General features: G+C 44.1%; 1 protein-coding gene across 2 annotated transcripts in view; it reads right to left on the bottom strand.

Moving 5' to 3' along the window:
- The window catches only part of LOC133451178 (FHF complex subunit HOOK-interacting protein 2B-like), a 41,875-nt gene that overhangs the window by 6,049 nt on the left and 17,930 nt on the right, over positions 1-17,896 (bottom strand). For both annotated transcript variants that reach the window (XM_061730140.1, XM_061730141.1), the window contains exons 12-17: positions 9,578-9,747; positions 9,398-9,487; positions 6,825-6,915; positions 4,771-4,914; positions 4,543-4,683; positions 4,321-4,421 (exon numbers count right to left, since the gene is read on the bottom strand). In XM_061730140.1, the coding sequence (XP_061586124.1) occupies positions 4,321-4,421; positions 4,543-4,683; positions 4,771-4,914; positions 6,825-6,915; positions 9,398-9,487; positions 9,578-9,747 (737 nt within the window). The remainder of the gene's footprint in view (positions 1-4,320; positions 4,422-4,542; positions 4,684-4,770; positions 4,915-6,824; positions 6,916-9,397; positions 9,488-9,577; positions 9,748-17,896) is intronic.

Raw genomic sequence — 17,896 nt, 5'->3', positions numbered from 1 at the left:
TGAGCATTAATAACATCTCATAATCGAAGGAGAACTAATTAAAACGGATGTCCTTAACATGAACCTATTGTATTATTGAATTATCAAGGACACTTTCGTGTTTTTGTGTTTAGAAATGTTAAAATAGTTATATATAAATTATAGCTGCAAGCAGCGATGAACGGGACCTCGCACGTGCAATTTGACTTGACTGATGATGATGATGATGATGGTGATGGTGATGATGATGATGGTGGTAGCGATGATGATGGTGATGATGATGATGATGATGATGATGATGATGAGGATGATGATGATGATGGTGGTGATGATGATGATGATGATGATGATGATGATGATGATGATGATGATGATGATGATGATGATGATCACATATCGGCCAATCAGCTACTAGTATCACTTCCGCCGTAGGCTCTGCGTTGGTGTAACGCGGAACCATAAATCAGCCTGGAAGTTACACGTGTCATTTGTTGATGTTTTTTCCAGGATTCTGATTGGCTGGCATGATGCTCTCAGCGTGAAACAACTCTTTTTTTTCTCACAATCGAAGGGAAAAACATGAAAATTGGTTTGCAGGTAATTAACCCACTAATGTTGTGTAATTAACAATGATACAGTGGTGTTTCTGCCTTAAGAAATGTTGCAGATATCATTGTGAAAATCGCCGTTAACGTCAAAACGGACAGTTCAACAGTGTGTGTGTGTGTGTGTGTGTGTGTGTGTGTGTGTGTGTGTGTGTGTGTGTGTGTGTGTGTGTGTGTGTGTGTGTGTGTGTGTTTTTTTTCTCTCGCACCGGAGCCACTCATCGTCTGCGCTCCGGGACCTCCCACTTTAGAAATTAAGCACTGGGCCTGGCATATATTTTAATAACGGGGCCATGCAAGAGAATTGGTGGTTTTATTACTCAAAGGAAGTAAAACAAGCACATGGTTCATACATTTCCGTCAATAAGATCCATTAAATGAGGGTAAAATAACCAAAATATATTTCTTGCTATGAATATGATAAAATCTGCTTTTCATGGCGAAACTATCTTAAAATATTGCAATTTAGACCGAGAATCAAAGAAATGGCAGCAATTTTATTTTTCCTTAAATGTAACAGTTATACATTTCAAGGGCTAGAAAAATGTAACAGTTATACATTTCAAGGGCTAATATTGTAACCCCTCTACGTTTTTGCATTTGGACCAACGTAGCCAGGGTATTCTGACGAGATCTGAAAAACCTTGCAACCAGAGCAAGCAAGAGATTATGTACATTTATTGAGTGAATATTATGAAAGTGAAATATGTATTGCTAGAAATGTAATCAAAACGCATTTCTATGCAGAAACTAACTCAAAATATTGATTTTCTTCACAGCGTGTACAGCAACCAAAAATGTAACCATTTCACGTTTTTAAAACGTTCCAGATTTACATTATTCTGACGAGATCTGAAAAAACCTTGCAACCACGAGCAAGCAAGAGATTATATACATTTACTGAGTGAATATTATGAAAGTGAAATATGTATTGCTAGAAATGTAATCAAAACGCATTTATATGCAGAAACTAACTCAAAATATTGATTTTCTTCACAGCGTGTACAGCAACCAAAAATGTAACCATTTCACGTTTTTAAAACGTTCCAGATTTACATTATTCTGACGAGATTTGAAAAAACCTTGCAACCACGAGCAAGCAAGAGATTATATACATTTACTGAGTGAATATTATGAAAGTGAAATATGTATTGCTAGAAATGTAATCAAAACGCATTTCTATGCAGAAACTAACTCAAAATATTGATTTTCTTCACAGCGTGTACAGCAACCAAAAATGTAACCATTTCACGTTTTTAAAACGTTCCAGATTTACATTATTCTGACGAGATCTGAAAAAACCTTGCAACCACGAGCAAGCAAGAGATTATATACATTTACTGAGTGAATATTATGAAAGTGAAATATGTATTGCTAGAAATGTAATCAAAACGCATTTCTATGCAGAAACTAACTCAAAATATTGATTTTCTTCACAGCGTGTACAGCAACCAAAAATGTAACCATTTCACGTTTTTAAAACGTTCCAGATTTACATTATTCTGACGAGATCTGAAAAAACCTTGCAACCACGAGCAAGCAAGAGATTATATACATTTACTGAGTGAATATTATGAAAGTGAAATATGTATTGCTAGAAATGTAATCAAAACGCATTTCTATGCAGAAACTAACTCAAAATATTGATTTTCTTCACAGCGTGTACAGCAACCAAAAATGTAACCATTTCACGTTTTTAAAACGTTCCAGATTTACATTATTCTGACGAGATCTGAAAAAACCTTGCAACCACGAGCAAGCAAGAGATTATATACATTTACTGAGTGAATATTATGAAAGTGAAATATGTATTGCTAGAAATGTAATCAAAACGCATTTCTATGCAGAAACTAACTCAAAATATTGATTTTCTTCACAGCGTGTACAGCAACCAAAAATGTAACCATTTCACGTTTTTAAAACGTTCCAGATTTACATTATTCTGACGAGATCTGAAAAAACCTTGCAACCACGAGCAAGCAAGAGATTATATACATTTACTGAGTGAATATTATGAAAGTGAAATATGTATTGCTAGAAATGTAATCAAAACGCATTTCTATGCAGAAACTAACTCAAAATATTGATTTTCTTCACAGCGTGTACAGCAACCAAAAATGTAACCATTTCACGTTTTTAAAACGTTCCAGATTTACATTATTCTGACGAGATCTGAAAAAACCTTGCAACCACGAGCAAGCAAGAGATTATATACATTTACTGAGTGAATATTATGAAAGTGAAATATGTATTGCTAGAAATGTAATCAAAACGCATTTCTATGCAGAAACTAACTCAAAATATTGATTTTCTTCACAGCGTGTACAGCAACCAAAAATGTAACCATTTCACGTTTTTAAAACGTTCCAGATTTACATTATTCTGACGAGATTTGAAAAAACCTTGCAACCACGAGCAAGCAAGAGATTATATACATTTACTGAGTGAATATTATGAAAGTGAAATATGTATTGCTAGAAATGTAATCAAAACGCATTTCTATGCAGAAACTAACTCAAAATATTGATTTTCTTCACAGCGTGTACAGCAACCAAAAATGTAACCATTTCACGTTTTTAAAACGTTCCAGATTTACATTATTCTGACGAGATCTGAAAAAACCTTGCAACCACGAGCAAGCAAGAGATTATATACATTTACTGAGTGAATATTATGAAAGTGAAATATGTATTGCTAGAAATGTAATCAAAACGCATTTTATATGCAGAAACTAACTCAAAATATTGATTTTCTTCACTCAAAAATGAAAAATGTCCACCGTGTTTGTTGGTATCACGGCCAGAATCTTAAAAGTCACGTGACTTGGGCGCAAAACGAATCGGCAGAAAAATGTAACAGTTATACGTTTTAAGGGCTAAAAAAACGTAACAGTTATACATTTCAAGGGCTAATATTGTAGCCCCTCTACGTTTTTGCACTTTGGACCAACGTAGGCAGGGTACGTTTTTGTATGAGACTGGGTTGATATACACCATATTCACGTGTGGAAAAAACTGATATTAGTGACACATTTCTGTTTGAAAGGCTGTTTTAGACCGTACTTGGCACCAATCGCAGTATAAAAGCAATAAACTATGCCAGACTGTACAGTTCAACAGCCACACTTTAAAGTTTGACATTTCCCACTTCCACATACTACCGTGAACGCATCGCAGTATCGTTTGCGATGGCGTCCGCTCCGCCAGGACAAGCCGCGGGCCCCAGCACTCAGGTAAGAAATGTTAGCTACTTTTTCAATAGATGCTCTGGGGAAATATCTTAAAAATTATAATGTGTTGAATCAAACTTCTACTTATAACTTCTGCAACCTACGTTTCCTGAAGGCAACATGACTGAGGAATGTCCCCCGCCTTCTCTGTTCTGCTGTCACTCATGATGCCACGCCCCTCTCAGTTGATGCCACGCCCCCCACGCCACATCGGGGCCAAAAGTCTGAAACTGAAAAAAAAATCTGAAACTGAAAAAAAAAAAAAAAAGATGTGAAACTGAAAAAAAAGATGTGAAACTGAAAAAAAAGATGTGAAACTGAAAAAAACATCTGAAACTGAAATGAAAAAATTTAAACTGTAAAAAAAATAAGTTCATGATCAAAACTTGAATTTTCAGGTTCAAATTTTATTTTCAAATTAGCAAAACTTTTGGCCTTGACTTGGCTCCATAGGAGCTCAGCTATGTGAGTCCTGGACCAGCATGGTAGTGTCCCTGCTGGACGTACCTGGAGCTGGTGTTCAGTCCCAGCAGGTGTCTCCGGGCCTCCAGCAGTCTCTCTGACAGCTGAGGAACCTGCTGGATCCTCTGCATCAACTCCCCCACCACCTGGAACACAGAGACACAGGTGACACACTGGGGAGACACAGGTGAGACACAGGTGAGACACACACACAGGTGTGAGACACAGGTCACCAGGTGACCCACTGACGTCCGTGACTTGTCTCACCCGGACCAGGACGGAGAACATGGACCGGGCTCCGTCCCTCAGCGGGGTGTAGGGGTTGAGCAGGTACTCGTGCAGCAGGGGGTGGCCGAAGGCCGACAGGCGGGACAGGATGGCCGTCAGCTGCAGGTTCAGCTCGTAGGGCTGCAGGAAACACACAACACCTGCACAGGTGAGGCTCCTCACAGGAGGGACATGGGGCTGCTGGGTTGAGAGGTCAGGGGAGTTTACCTGCTCCAGGATCCGGCCCAGGCGGTCCAGCAGAACCTTCAGCAGCTGGCCCTCCACAAACACCTGCTCCGCTGAGCTGGAACCGGGGACGGGGAGAATCTCCGGCCAGTCCCAGGACAGAGACAGGGCCTGACACTGAGTCACCTGTGGACCAGGAGACACATACGTGTGTGGTTTCATAGACATTTATACGTAGACACCCCATGGAGCTGCTGCGATACGTCAACCTCGCCGCCATATTGGATGTTCAAGACTGAGCTGTAAACTAATACAAGTAAATGGACTTATTTTCATAAAGCGCCTTTCTACAAATAAATGTACGTTTTACGTCTCATTTATTCATTCACACACGCACTAATATACTTGAGAAACAGTTAGGCCCCAAATATAATATATTTAATTTTCTCAGATGGCAAAAATAGGAACTTTATTGATCCCACATAGGAGTAATTCATGTTATATCAGCTATAGAGAACAAGGTAGTGCCGAAAAACAATATATATCCCCCCTCACAAAAATAAGAAAATAGAGAAACATATTTTCTCATCAACAAAACATGTTATTTTATGTTTATGGTTCAAATGTTATTTTGTTGTCTGAAAAATGGTTGAAATGTTATTTTATTGTCTGAAAAATGGTTCAAATATGTTATTTTGTTACTTGAAAAATTTAAAATATGTTTGAAATGTTGAAAATTAAATATAGTATGATGTAGAATAATAATCAAATGCAGCTATGGTTTGATAAGCTGGCGTTAGATTTGGCTGGTGCCTGCGAGGCTAAACAAACGGGTTTGTGTTTTATGTTTGCAGCCGAGGCGTCTTTGGACTCTAGTACTCCTGGTTTTGTGTCATCCGTGTTTATTTACACAAAACCAAGCCAGAAGGGGGAGGTTTCTCATCAGAGACGACCTTGCAGCCTATGATGCATCCCTTCGTATCCATCACTTCACAGAAGTAAAGGAGCAGCTTCCTGCACAGGAAGTGGACACATCTAGACAACTCAGAGTGATTTTACATCTGTAAAACATGTATTTAGGCCGACTGTACTAAAGTTAATAAACTTAATGCATTTTAATAAACCTCTCCACATTGGCTGCTACTGGTGTGTCTATTGGTCCTCCTGTATGTTGTAAATGGTAAATAATAATTTTATACGGATACATATATAACATTACAGAATCTCTGATCTTAAAACACAAAACTCTGCGTGGATGTCGTGTTATTTGATGTTCTGTACGTGACCACAGAGAACGTGTTCATAACGTGTTAGTGAAACTGCTATAAGCATCCTTGGCGGTGTTCCAGCCACCTGCGTCAAAGGTCATTGGCTGTGCGGGGTTAATGGGGTTGAAGGTTCCGCCCCTGTTGCCACGGAAAACCACCCCCTCCGACGCCACCTCTTCCCCGCTCCATCCGAGGCGGGCCGCGGTTAAAGGTGTTGCCAGCCATGCGGTTGTCATGGTAGCCGTTAACAAAGGTGTTTCGCATCCAGCCTCCTGTTTCTCAGTTAAATAGGTGTGTGTGTGTGTGTGTGTGTGTGTGTGTGTGTGTGTGTGTGTGTGTGTATGTATATATATATATATATATATATATATATATATATATATATATATATATATATATATATATATATATACATACATATATATATATATATATATATACATATATATATTTGGCCACTTGCTAACGTCTTAGCTCATTAATACAACACGGATCTAGAAGTCGGACGCGTTTGTCAAAAGTCTACTTGTTAAGGTAACGCTCCCGATCTTTAGTTAATACCCCCCTTTCATAGCTTAACAATCTGTTTATCTCCGCCATACTTCCGTTGCCAAAATGCGTGCACATACGGTCTACGTCATCTTTGTTTACCAAGACAAAAAGGGTCTATGAAAACGCCTGTGTCCACTTTTATCTCTTTTTAAATGAACATGTCCACGTCCGATTTCAAATTAAAACATCTGCATCCACTTTTGTCAATTTTTAAGGAAAACGTCCACATCCACTTTTGTCCGTCTGTGTGTGTGTTGGTGTGTGCGTGTGCTTTACCAGTGTGTGCGCATCGTGCACGTAGAACTCACACCCTCCCTCCTGCTGCAGCTGAGCGGACCGGACCTGGACCGGAACCAGACACAGGAAACTACAGACAGAAAGGGAAGCACACTGATCCAGAGTAATCACATGATCACTCTTGATCAAGTCTGAGGAGAACTCCTCCAACATCACCATAGCAACCACAGTCAACTCTCAGGTGGAGTACTGAGTACTGCTGGACCACGGCAGCGGCTCTAGGACACAACGATGACCATGTTCATGAAACAACGTTTTACAGTTCCAGCACCACCTTGACAATGTAGGATTGACATGGAGCGCCTGTGATTTCACTTTTAAGATTATTTCATTGGAGATTGTTTCCAACCTTTATTCTGATACAGGGTTCATACACATTTTAACCAACAAATTTCCATGATTTTACATGACCTCTAAAACATCAATGTATGAATGAAATATAGGAATAAAACTATGTAAAAACAGTGGAGATCTAATGACAATTATGGTTTAATACAAAATAAACATTTGTTTAAACTAACTGATATACCAGCACTATGTTGTAGTATATGTAGTATAGTAATCTAATATAACTGTAATAACTAATAACCGATCTGCATGATGCACAAGATGCTAGGAACGTCAGACTTTTCTATATGAAATATTTATTGATCAATTTTAAATCTACCTTATAGGCTGTTATTACTAAATGTTATCATTAAGTGAGAAAAATTAATTCCATGACTTTTCCAAAACATTTGGGGTGAACTTATGTTTCCAAAACTTTTCCAGGCCTTGAAAATGACATTTTCAAATTCCATGACTTTTCCAGGTTTTTTCAAAACGTATGAACCCTGCTGATAAAACTATGACTTGTGACTGTATGAACATATGAGTATGTTCTTCTAATATTCATTTGTGTTCCAGTGCTCGTTGATGGAAACAAGGTTCTATAAAACATCGGTGTACCCTCCTACAAGCTGTAGTCTGCACTGAAGTCCCTACCTGGATCAGACCTGCACCGATCCATCGGCAACCGATCGATAATGCCCCTATCGGTTTTGATCGGCGTTCTCAAAATATTAGTTCAAAGCCGATCAGATAACGTTTACAACAACAAACCGCCACCGGCGTGTGAGTTCCCACATCCCAGACCCAGGTGTCCTAAGGGGGCGTGAGCGGCGTCGCCAGTATGGGAGTTTTACAATGTCCGAATAGGACAACAAATTTGTAGTTTGCAAGGTGAATGCAAAGGAAATACCCCAAGGAGGAATGTTATAAAATAATTTCAACACAACGAAGCTCATAAGACATTTGAAAGTTTCTCACATCAAGGAGTCTATTGAGTTTTCAAAGCTGCCACTAAGGCAGAAAAAGAAAAGGAGCAATGCCACTGACTCAGCTGAACGTAACAGACATATAAACAACAGCAAGAAAAATAAAGAACTACATCGTAAGGTAATGAATTCATAAGCCTTGAACATCAGCCGCTTTCTGTTGTAGAAGAAATCGGGTTTAAATGCGTCGTTAGCTGCTTGGATCCGCGGTAGGTGCTGTCGTAAATATTTCACTGATGAAAGGAGTTATACCAGATTATATACAGTTACATCCAAAGCCTCATGCAGGACGACAGTCGTGTCAGTCGCTTTACGTGTGACATGTGGAGTTCTAGTGTGAAGAGTTTTGCTTCACTCACTAGAGTTTCCTCACATGTGGCGGATGCTATCGCTAAAGCTTTAGCAAACCTGAATAATTCATAATTAATTTTTTATTTTAAAGGAGCATGAGGCTCCTTTTAAGAAATGAGACTCTCTAGCGCCACCCTTCACCACGACGGCCGTCGGGGGTACTGCAGCCAACAGTGAAGCCAGCACGGGAGAACGGGGAGAACGTGCATGCAGCGTCATGTGACGTCACATCCGCAGCCCAGCGCGGGAAATTCGGCCTCCGAATTGCAGCACATTTTGCAGCAACAGCCTGTTCAAGGCAAAGGAGAGATACACTAGAGGGCTCATTCTTTTTGGTTTGGAACGCTTCACCTGACATTATTACTAGAAAACTTGAAACATATACAAATTTTTTTCATAAATCCTGCCTCTATCCTGCCTCATGCTCCTTTAAGATTTAATTTAAAAATTCCTTTTTCCACAGGAAAACTAAGGTTTATAGTTTACAACTTTGATCAACTCTAAGAGAGTGAAATATCTGCTGTTGTCGGTGAGGGGGAAATATTGTTCATTGCCTCAGCCTGAAATAAAACAGTCAATTCATGATACTTTCTCATCTCCTAATTGTTATACCTAATAATACAATGTCAGTGTTGTACATGAGACAACAATATTGACAAATTCATGGATTTCACGCTGTGAGCGGTGATTAGCAATATGGGGATCATCAGATACTGCTTTTAGAGATATATATCCTGACCGGTGCATCTACGAGGGAGGATCTAGAGCAGCAGCAGCACAGCCAGTGTCCCTGTCCCTGATCTGATTCCAGAACCATCTGATTCAAACCCAACTGGTGTGATCAACATGTGGGAGGTCAGGTGAGTCCTCCCCCTGCTGCATTACCTGCTGACAACGTCTTCAGCTGATCCCAGAGCAGCAGCAGCAGGACACTCAGGAGGGGGGTGGGAGAAGAAGGGGTCTTCCTCCAGGTCCCTGGGGGACAGCAGAGGGACAGCAGACACCTGTCAGTCAAACACAAGCCTTTACCTATCAGAGAGACAGAGATGGAGCTGCTCCACCTACTCGCTGTCAGCGCTGTCCTCGCTGGGGTGGAGGGGAGCGTCCTCCTGTCCTGTAGCAGGCCAGGACAGATAACTGCGGCTGGACAGATATCTCAATACCAGGACATCCAAAATGTCCCTGTGAGGCTTCTGTAGCAGCTCGTCCACCAGAGACAGAGAGACCATGCTGATCTATGGAGACAGAGAGAGAGAGAGACTCGGTGACCCATGTTCGCCCATAGAAACGGGCAGACAGGTAAACCTGGCTGCCCAGAGAGGACGGGTGGTGTCCACACAGAACCGTGGAGACAGAGACGCTCTTCCTGGTGCACTGCAGCAAATATAAAAACGTCAGAGGTCCTCTCAAAATTGAAGCAGAAAGTCCCTGACCCTGACACAACAACCACCACAACACCAATCATAACAACAATCACAACAACAACACCGACCACAACAACCATCACACCTGACACACATGTCCATATGTCCCGTCCTTGAAACTCAATTTGAAATCTTCCTTGTAAATTTGTTTCTTCTTTTGTTCCTACCTTCAATTCATCAATGCTATATATATATATATATATATATATATATATATATATATACACACACACACACACACACACACACACACACACACACACACACACACACACACACACACACATATATATTTATATATATACATACATACATACATACATATATATTATGGTTTACAGCTTAAGAAAACTCAAATATCCTATCTCAAAAAATTAGAATATTCTGGGAATCTTAATCTTAAACTGTAACTGTAAGCCATAATCAGCAATATTAAAATAATAAAAGGCTTGCAATATTTCAGTTGATTTGTAATGAATCCAGAATGAATGACATTTTTGTTTTTGTAATTGCATTACAGAAAATAAAGAACTTTATCACAATATTCAAATTTTCTGAGACATGTTTATGTAATAATTGCTCGGGGGTTCATGTTCTGCATCTCTGGAAAGATCCTAGAGACAACTTCTGTTGTAATAGACGCTATATAAATAAAATTGAATTGAATTATCAGTACTACTTACTTAAATGTGTGTGTGTGTGTGTGTGTATATATTCTATATTATACATTATGGGTGTAACGATACACTAATCTCACGATACGGTACGATACACGATATTGAGGTCACGATAACGATACGATACGATATTATAGCAGTATTTTTTTAACAACCTTGAATAAGGAACATATGACTGGAAAAAAATACCTTTTATTTGAAAGACAAAATACAAAACAATGCTGTGCGTTTGCCCTATTGTTACAGTTTGTAATGCTTTATAAATGTTAAAGTTTTAAAGAGAAAGCCAGGCCAACCATTTTCCACAAACTGAACTAAAAGTAAATCTCAGGTTTGCATCTTCAGTTTCATACAAGTACAAATATTTTGCCACAAACTGAATAGTTTCTCTCATCTATGATTTGACTTTTTCTTTTCCAGAAATTTAACAACTAAAATTAAATAAATAAATAAAAGTAAATAAACACATACAATTTTACATCATAAAAAAGATTGATTCATGCTCATCTTATAAGTGTAAGAGGAGATTTATTTTTGTTAAGGTTATTTTGGTAATTCAGGGTTCATTATTTTATAAATATATTCTTTATATTCTGATGTAAATCAGGGACTATAATTACACTAGTCAGTTTATCTGTAGTGATTAGTCTGTTTTAGATTGGGCGGAGTGATACGCCACATTACGGCACTAAGTGCTGTGTTGATGTTCTAAAATCCTACACTGTTGAGGGACATTAAAGTACACTGGAACTCAGCAGAAGTTGTCCCCGTGTTTATCCTACTCACGACCCGAAAAAGGTTTAATTTAATAAGGTAAGGCTTAACTCTACACCAGCCTTACATTAGTAAAAGTTCAGAGCTCAAAACGGGACCGCAAAACGGTACTAGTTTCTTCTGAGCGGAGTAAGATTTTGGTCCGCGGGTCGAGGCGTGGTCGGCACAAATACGCAGCGCGTTACTAGTCAACACAATAGATTAATATTAATAATCCAATATCGCGATACAGTTTGTCACCTCCACGACACGTATTGTGACGTTTTTGTATCGCAAAATTTCGTGGAACGATATATTGTTACACCCCTATTATACATATATATTATTGTATTTTACTTGTAAATTTGTAATGGCTTTGGCAATAATGCAGTGTTTCTCAATCCTGGTCCTCGTGGGCCCCTGTCCTGTATGTTTTAGATGTTTCCCTGCACCAACACACCTGATTCTAATTAAAGGTCCTCATTAGGAGTGAACAGGAGTGTTGATGGGTGAACAGGAGTGTTGATGGGTGAACAGGAGTGTTGATGGGTGAACAGGAGTGTTGATGGGTGAACAGGAGTGTTGATGGGTCAACAGGAGTGTTGATGGGTCAACAGGAGTGTTGATGGGTCAACAGGAGTGTTGATGGGTCAACAGGAGTGTTGATGGGTCAACAGGAGTGTTGATGGGTCAACAGGAGTGTTCGTGGGTCAACAGGAGTGTTGGTGGGTGAACAGGAGTGTTGATGGGTGAACAGGAGTGTTGATGGGTGAACAGGAGTGTTGATGGGTCAACAGGAGTGTTGATGGGTCAACAGGAGTGTTGATGGGTCAACAGGAGTGTTGATGGGTGAACAGGAGTGTTGATGGGTGAACAGGAGTGTTGATGGGTGAACAGGAGTGTTGATGGGTCAACAGGAGTGTTGATGCGTCAACAAGAGTGTTGATGGGTGACGGCCCCGCCCCCCGACCAATCGGTGGCGAGGAGGGTGGTGACGCCGGAAATAGTCCCGGCTCAGCCCGCTATAGAACCTCCCTCGAATGGTTACAAAAAAAGGTATCGGCTTGGAGCGGCTCTACCCGTCTCAGCCCTAATGCAAAAGCGCAAAACGGGTAGAACCGAGCTGAAGTGATACTAGTGCAAAAGGGGCATGATGGGTGAACAGGAGTGTTGATGGGTCAACACGGGCGTTGATGGGTCAACACGGGCGTTGATGGGTCAACACGGGCGTTGATGGGTCAACACGGGCGTTGATGGGTCAACACGGGCGTTGATGGGTGAACAGGAGTGTTGATGGGTCAACAGGAGTGTTGATGGGTCAACACGAGTGTTGATGGGTGAACAGGAGTGTTGATGGGTCAACACGAGTGTTGATGGGTGAACAGGAGTGTTGATGGGTCAACAGGAGTGTTGATGGGTCAACAGGAGTGTTGATGGGTCAACAGGAGTGTTGATGGGTCAACACGAGTGTTGATGGGTGAACAGGAGTGTTGATGGGTCAACAGGAGTGTTGATGGGTCAACAGGAGTGTTGATGGGTCAACAGGGGTGTTGATGAACAGGAGTGTTGATGGGTCAACACGGGCGTTGATGGGTCAACACGGGCGTTGATGGGTCAACACGGGCGTTGATGGGTCAACACGGGCGTTGATGGGCCAACACGGGCGTTGATGGGTCAACACGGGCGTTGATGGGTGAACAGGAGTGTTGATGGGTGAACAGGAGGGTTGATGGGTGAACAGGAGGGTTGATGGGTGAACAGGAGGGTTGATGGGTCAACACGGGCGTTGATGGGTCAACACGGGCGTTGATGGGTCAACACGGGCGTTGATGGGTCAACACGGGCGTTGATGGGTGAACAGGAGTGTTGATGGGTGAACAGGAGGGTTGATGGGTCACCAGGAGGGTTGATGGGTCAACACGAGTGTTGATGGGTCAACACGAGTGTTGATGGGTCAACACGAGTGTTGATGGGTCAACACGAGTGTTGATGGGTCAACACGAGTGTTGATGGGTCAACACGAGTGTTGATGGGTCAACACGAGTGTTGATGGGTCAACAGGAGTGTTGATGGGTCAACAGGAGTGTTGATGGGTCAACACGAGTGTTGATGGGTCAACACGAGTGTTGATGGGTCAACACGAGTGTTGATGGGTCAACAGGAGTGTTGATGGGTCAACAGGAGTGTTGATGGGTCAACAGGAGTGTTGATGGGTCAACAGGAGTGTTGATGGGTCAACAGGAGTGTTGATGGGTGACGGCCCCGCCCCCTGACCAATCGGTGGCGAAGAGGCTGGTGACGCCAGAAATAGTCCCGGCTCAGCCCGCTATAGAACCTCCCTCGAATGGTTACAAAAAAAGGTATCGGCTTGGAGCGGCTCTACCCGTCTCAGCCCTAATGCAAAAGCGCAAAACGGGTAGAACCGAGCTGAAGTGATACTAGTGCAAAAGGGGCATGATGGGTGAACAGGAGTGTTGATGGGTCAACACGGGCGTTGATGGGTCAACAGGGGCGTTGATGGGTCAACACGGGCGTTGATGGGTCAACACGGGCGTTGATGGGTCAACAGGGGCGTTGATGGGTCAACACGAGTGTTGATGGGTCAACACGGGCGTTGATGGGTCAACACGGGCGTTGATGGGTCAACACGAGTGTTGATGGGTCAACAGGAGTGTTGATGGGTGAACAGGAGTGTTGATGGGTGAACAGGAGTGTTGATGGGTCAACAGGAGTGTTCGTGGGTCAACAGGAGTGTTGATGGGTCAACAGGAGTGTTGATGGGTCAACACGAGTGTTGATGGGTCAACACGAGTGTTGATGGGTCAACAGGAGTGTTGATGGGTCAACAGGAGTGTTGATGGGTCAACAGGAGTGTTGATGGGTCAACAGGAGTGTTGATGGGTCAACAGGAGTGTTGATGGGTGAACAGGAGTGTTGATGGGTGAACAGAGGTGTTGATGCGTCGACACGAGGGTTGATGGGTCGACACGAGTGTTGATGGGTCAACAGGAGTGTTGATGGGTCAACAGGAGTGTTGATGGGTGAACAGGAGTGTTGATGGGTCAACAGGAGTGTTGATGCGTCAACAAGAGTGTTGATGGGTGACGGCCCCGCCCCCCGACCAATCGGTGGCGAGGAGGGTGGTGACGCCAGAAATAGTCCCGGCTCAGCCCGCTATAGAACCTCCCTCGAATGGTTACAAAAAAAGGTATCGGCTTGGAGCGGCTCTACCCGTCTCAGCCCTAATGCAAAAGCGCAAAACGGGTAGAACCGAGCTGAAGTGATACTAGTGCAAAAGGGGCATGATGGGTGAACAGGAGTGTTGATGGGTCAACACGGGCGTTGATGGGTCAACACGGGCGTTGATGGGTCAACACGGGCGTTGATGGGTCAACACGGGCGTTGATGGGTCAACACGGGCGTTGATGGGTCAACACGGGCGTTGATGGGTCAACACGGGCGTTGATGGGTCAACACGGGCGTTGATGGGTGAACAGGAGTGTTGATGGGTGAACAGGAGGGTTGATGGGTGAACAGGAGGGTTGATGGGTCAACACGGGCGTTGATGGGTCAACACGGGCGTTGATGGGTCAACACGGGCGTTGATGGGTCAACACGGGCGTTGATGGGTCAACACGGGCGTTGATGGGTGAACAGGAGTGTTGATGGGTGAACAGGAGGGTTGATGGGTGAACAGGAGGGTTGATGGGTCAACACGGGCGTTGATGGGTCAACACGGGCGTTGATGGGTGAACAGGAGGGTTGATGGGTGAACAGGAGGGTTGATGGGTCAACAGGAGGGTTGATGGGTCAACACGAGTGTTGATGGGTCAACACGAGTGTTGATGGGTCAACACGAGTGTTGATGGGTCAACACGAGTGTTGATGGGTCAACACGAGTGTTGATGGGTCAACAGGAGTGTTGATGGGTCAACAGGAGTGTTGATGGGTCAACACGAGTGTTGATGGGTCAACAGGAGTGTTGATGGGTCAACAGGAGTGTTGATGGGTCAACAGGAGTGTTGATGGGTCAACAGGAGTGTTGATGGGTCAACAGGAGTGTTGATGGGTCAACAGGAGTGTTGATGGGTCAACAGGAGTGTTGATGGGTGACGGCCCCGCCCCCCGATCAATCGGTGGCGAAGAGGCTGGTGACGCCAGAAATAGTCCCGGCTCAGCCCGCTATAGAACCTCCCTCGAATGGTTACAAAAAAAGGTATCGGCTTGGAGCGGCTCTACCCGTCTCAGCCCTAATGCAAAAGCGCAAAACGGGTAGAACCGAGCTGAAGTGATACTAGTGCAAAAGGGGCATGATGGGTGAACAGGAGTGTTGATGGGTCAACACGGGCGTTGATGGGTCAACAGGGGCGTTGATGGGTCAACACGGGCGTTGATGGGTCAACACGGGCGTTGATGGGTCAACACGGGCGTTGATGGGTGAACAGGAGTGTTGATGGGTCAACAGGAGTGTTGATGGGTCAACACGAGTGTTGATGGGTGAACAGGAGTGTTGATGGGTCAACAGGAGTGTTCGTGGGTGAACAGGAGTGTTGATGGGTCAACAGGAGTGTTCGTGGGTGAACAGGAGTGTTGATGGGTAAACAGGAGGGTTGATGGGTCAACACGAGTGTTGATGGGTCAACAGGGGTGTTGATGAACAGGAGTGTTGATGGGTCAACACGGGCGTTGATGGGTCAACACGGGCGTTGATGGGTCAACACGGGCGTTGATGGGTCAACACGGGCGTTGATGGGTCAACACGGGCGTTGATGGGTCAACACGGGCGTTGATGGGTCAACAGGAGTGTTGATGGGTCAACAGGAGTGTTGATGGGTCAACAGGAGTGTTGATGGGTCAACAGGAGTGTTGATGGGTCAACACGAGTGTTGATGGGTCAACAGGAGTGTTGATGGGTCAACAGGAGTGTTGATGGGTCAACAGGAGTGTTGATGGGTCAACAGGAGTGTTGATGGGTCAACAGGAGTGTTGATGGGTGACGGCCCCGCCCCCCGACCAATCGGTGGCGAAGAGGCTGGTGACGCCAGAAATAGTCCCGGCTCAGCCCGCTATAGAACCTCCCTCGAATGGTTACAAAAAAAGGTATCGGCTTGGAGCGGCTCTACCCGTCTCAGCCCTAATGCAAAAGCGCAAAACGGGTAGAACCGAGCTGAAGTGATACTAGTGCAAAAGGGGCATGATGGGTGAACAGGAGTGTTGATGGGTCAACACGGGCGTTGATGGGTCAACAGGGGCGTTGATGGGTCAACACGGGCGTTGATGGGTCAACACGGGCGTTGATGGGTCAACACGGGCGTTGATGGGTGAACAGGAGTGTTGATGGGTCAACAGGAGTGTTGATGGGTCAACACGAGTGTTGATGGGTGAACAGGAGTGTTGATGGGTCAACAGGAGTGTTGATGGGTCAACAGGAGTGTTGATGGGTCAACAGGAGTGTTGATGGGTCAACACGAGTGTTGATGGGTGAACAGGAGTGTTGATGGGTCAACAGGAGTGTTGATGGGTCAACAGGAGTGTTGATGGGTGAACAGGAGTGTTGATGGGTCAACAGGAGTGTTCGTGGGTGAACAGGAGTGTTGATGGGTCAACAGGAGTGTTCGTGGGTGAACAGGAGTGTTGATGGGTAAACAGGAGGGTTGATTGTTCAACAGGAGTGTCGATGGGTCAACAGGAGTGTCGATGGGTCAACACGAGTGTCGATGGGTCAACACGAGTGTCGATGGGTCAACACGAGTGTCGATGGGTCAACAGGAGTGTCGATGGGTCAACACGAGTGTTGATGGGTCAACACGAGTGTTGATGGGTCAACAGGGGTGTTGATGAACAGGAGTGTTGATGGGTCAACACGGGCGTTGATGGGTCAACACGGGCGTTGATGGGTCAACACGGGCGTTGATGGGTCAACACGGGCGTTGATGGGTCAACACGGGCGTTGATGGGTCAACACGGGCGTTGATGGGTCAACACGGGCGTTGATGGGTCAACACGGGCGTTGATGGGTCAACACGGGCGTTGATGGGTCAACACGGGCGTTGATGGGTCAACACGGGCGTTGATGGGTCAACACGGGCGTTGATGGGTCAACACGGGCGTTGATGGGTGAACAGGAGTGTTGATGGGTGAACAGGAGGGTTGATGGGTGAACAGGAGGGTTGATGGGTCAACACGGGCGTTGATGGGTCAACACGGGCGTTGATGGGTGAACAGGAGGGTTGATGGGTGAACAGGAGGGTTGATGGGTCAACAGGAGGGTTGATGGGTCAACACGAGTGTTGATGGGTCAACACGAGTGTTGATGGGTCAACACGAGTGTTGATGGGTCAACACGAGTGTTGATGGGTCAACACGAGTGTTGATGGGTCAACACGAGTGTTGATGGGTCAACAGGAGTGTTGATGGGTCAACACGAGTGTTGATGGGTCAACAGGAGTGTTGATGGGTCAACAGGAGTGTTGATGGGTCAACAGGAGTGTTGATGGGTCAACAGGAGTGTTGATGGGTCAACAGGAGTG

Source organism: Cololabis saira, chromosome 9 (genome assembly GCF_033807715.1).
Source record: "Cololabis saira isolate AMF1-May2022 chromosome 9, fColSai1.1, whole genome shotgun sequence".
In the NCBI taxonomy this organism is placed as follows: Eukaryota; Metazoa; Chordata; class Actinopteri; order Beloniformes; family Belonidae; genus Cololabis; species Cololabis saira.
This window is presented reverse-complemented; position numbering and strand designations above follow the sequence as displayed.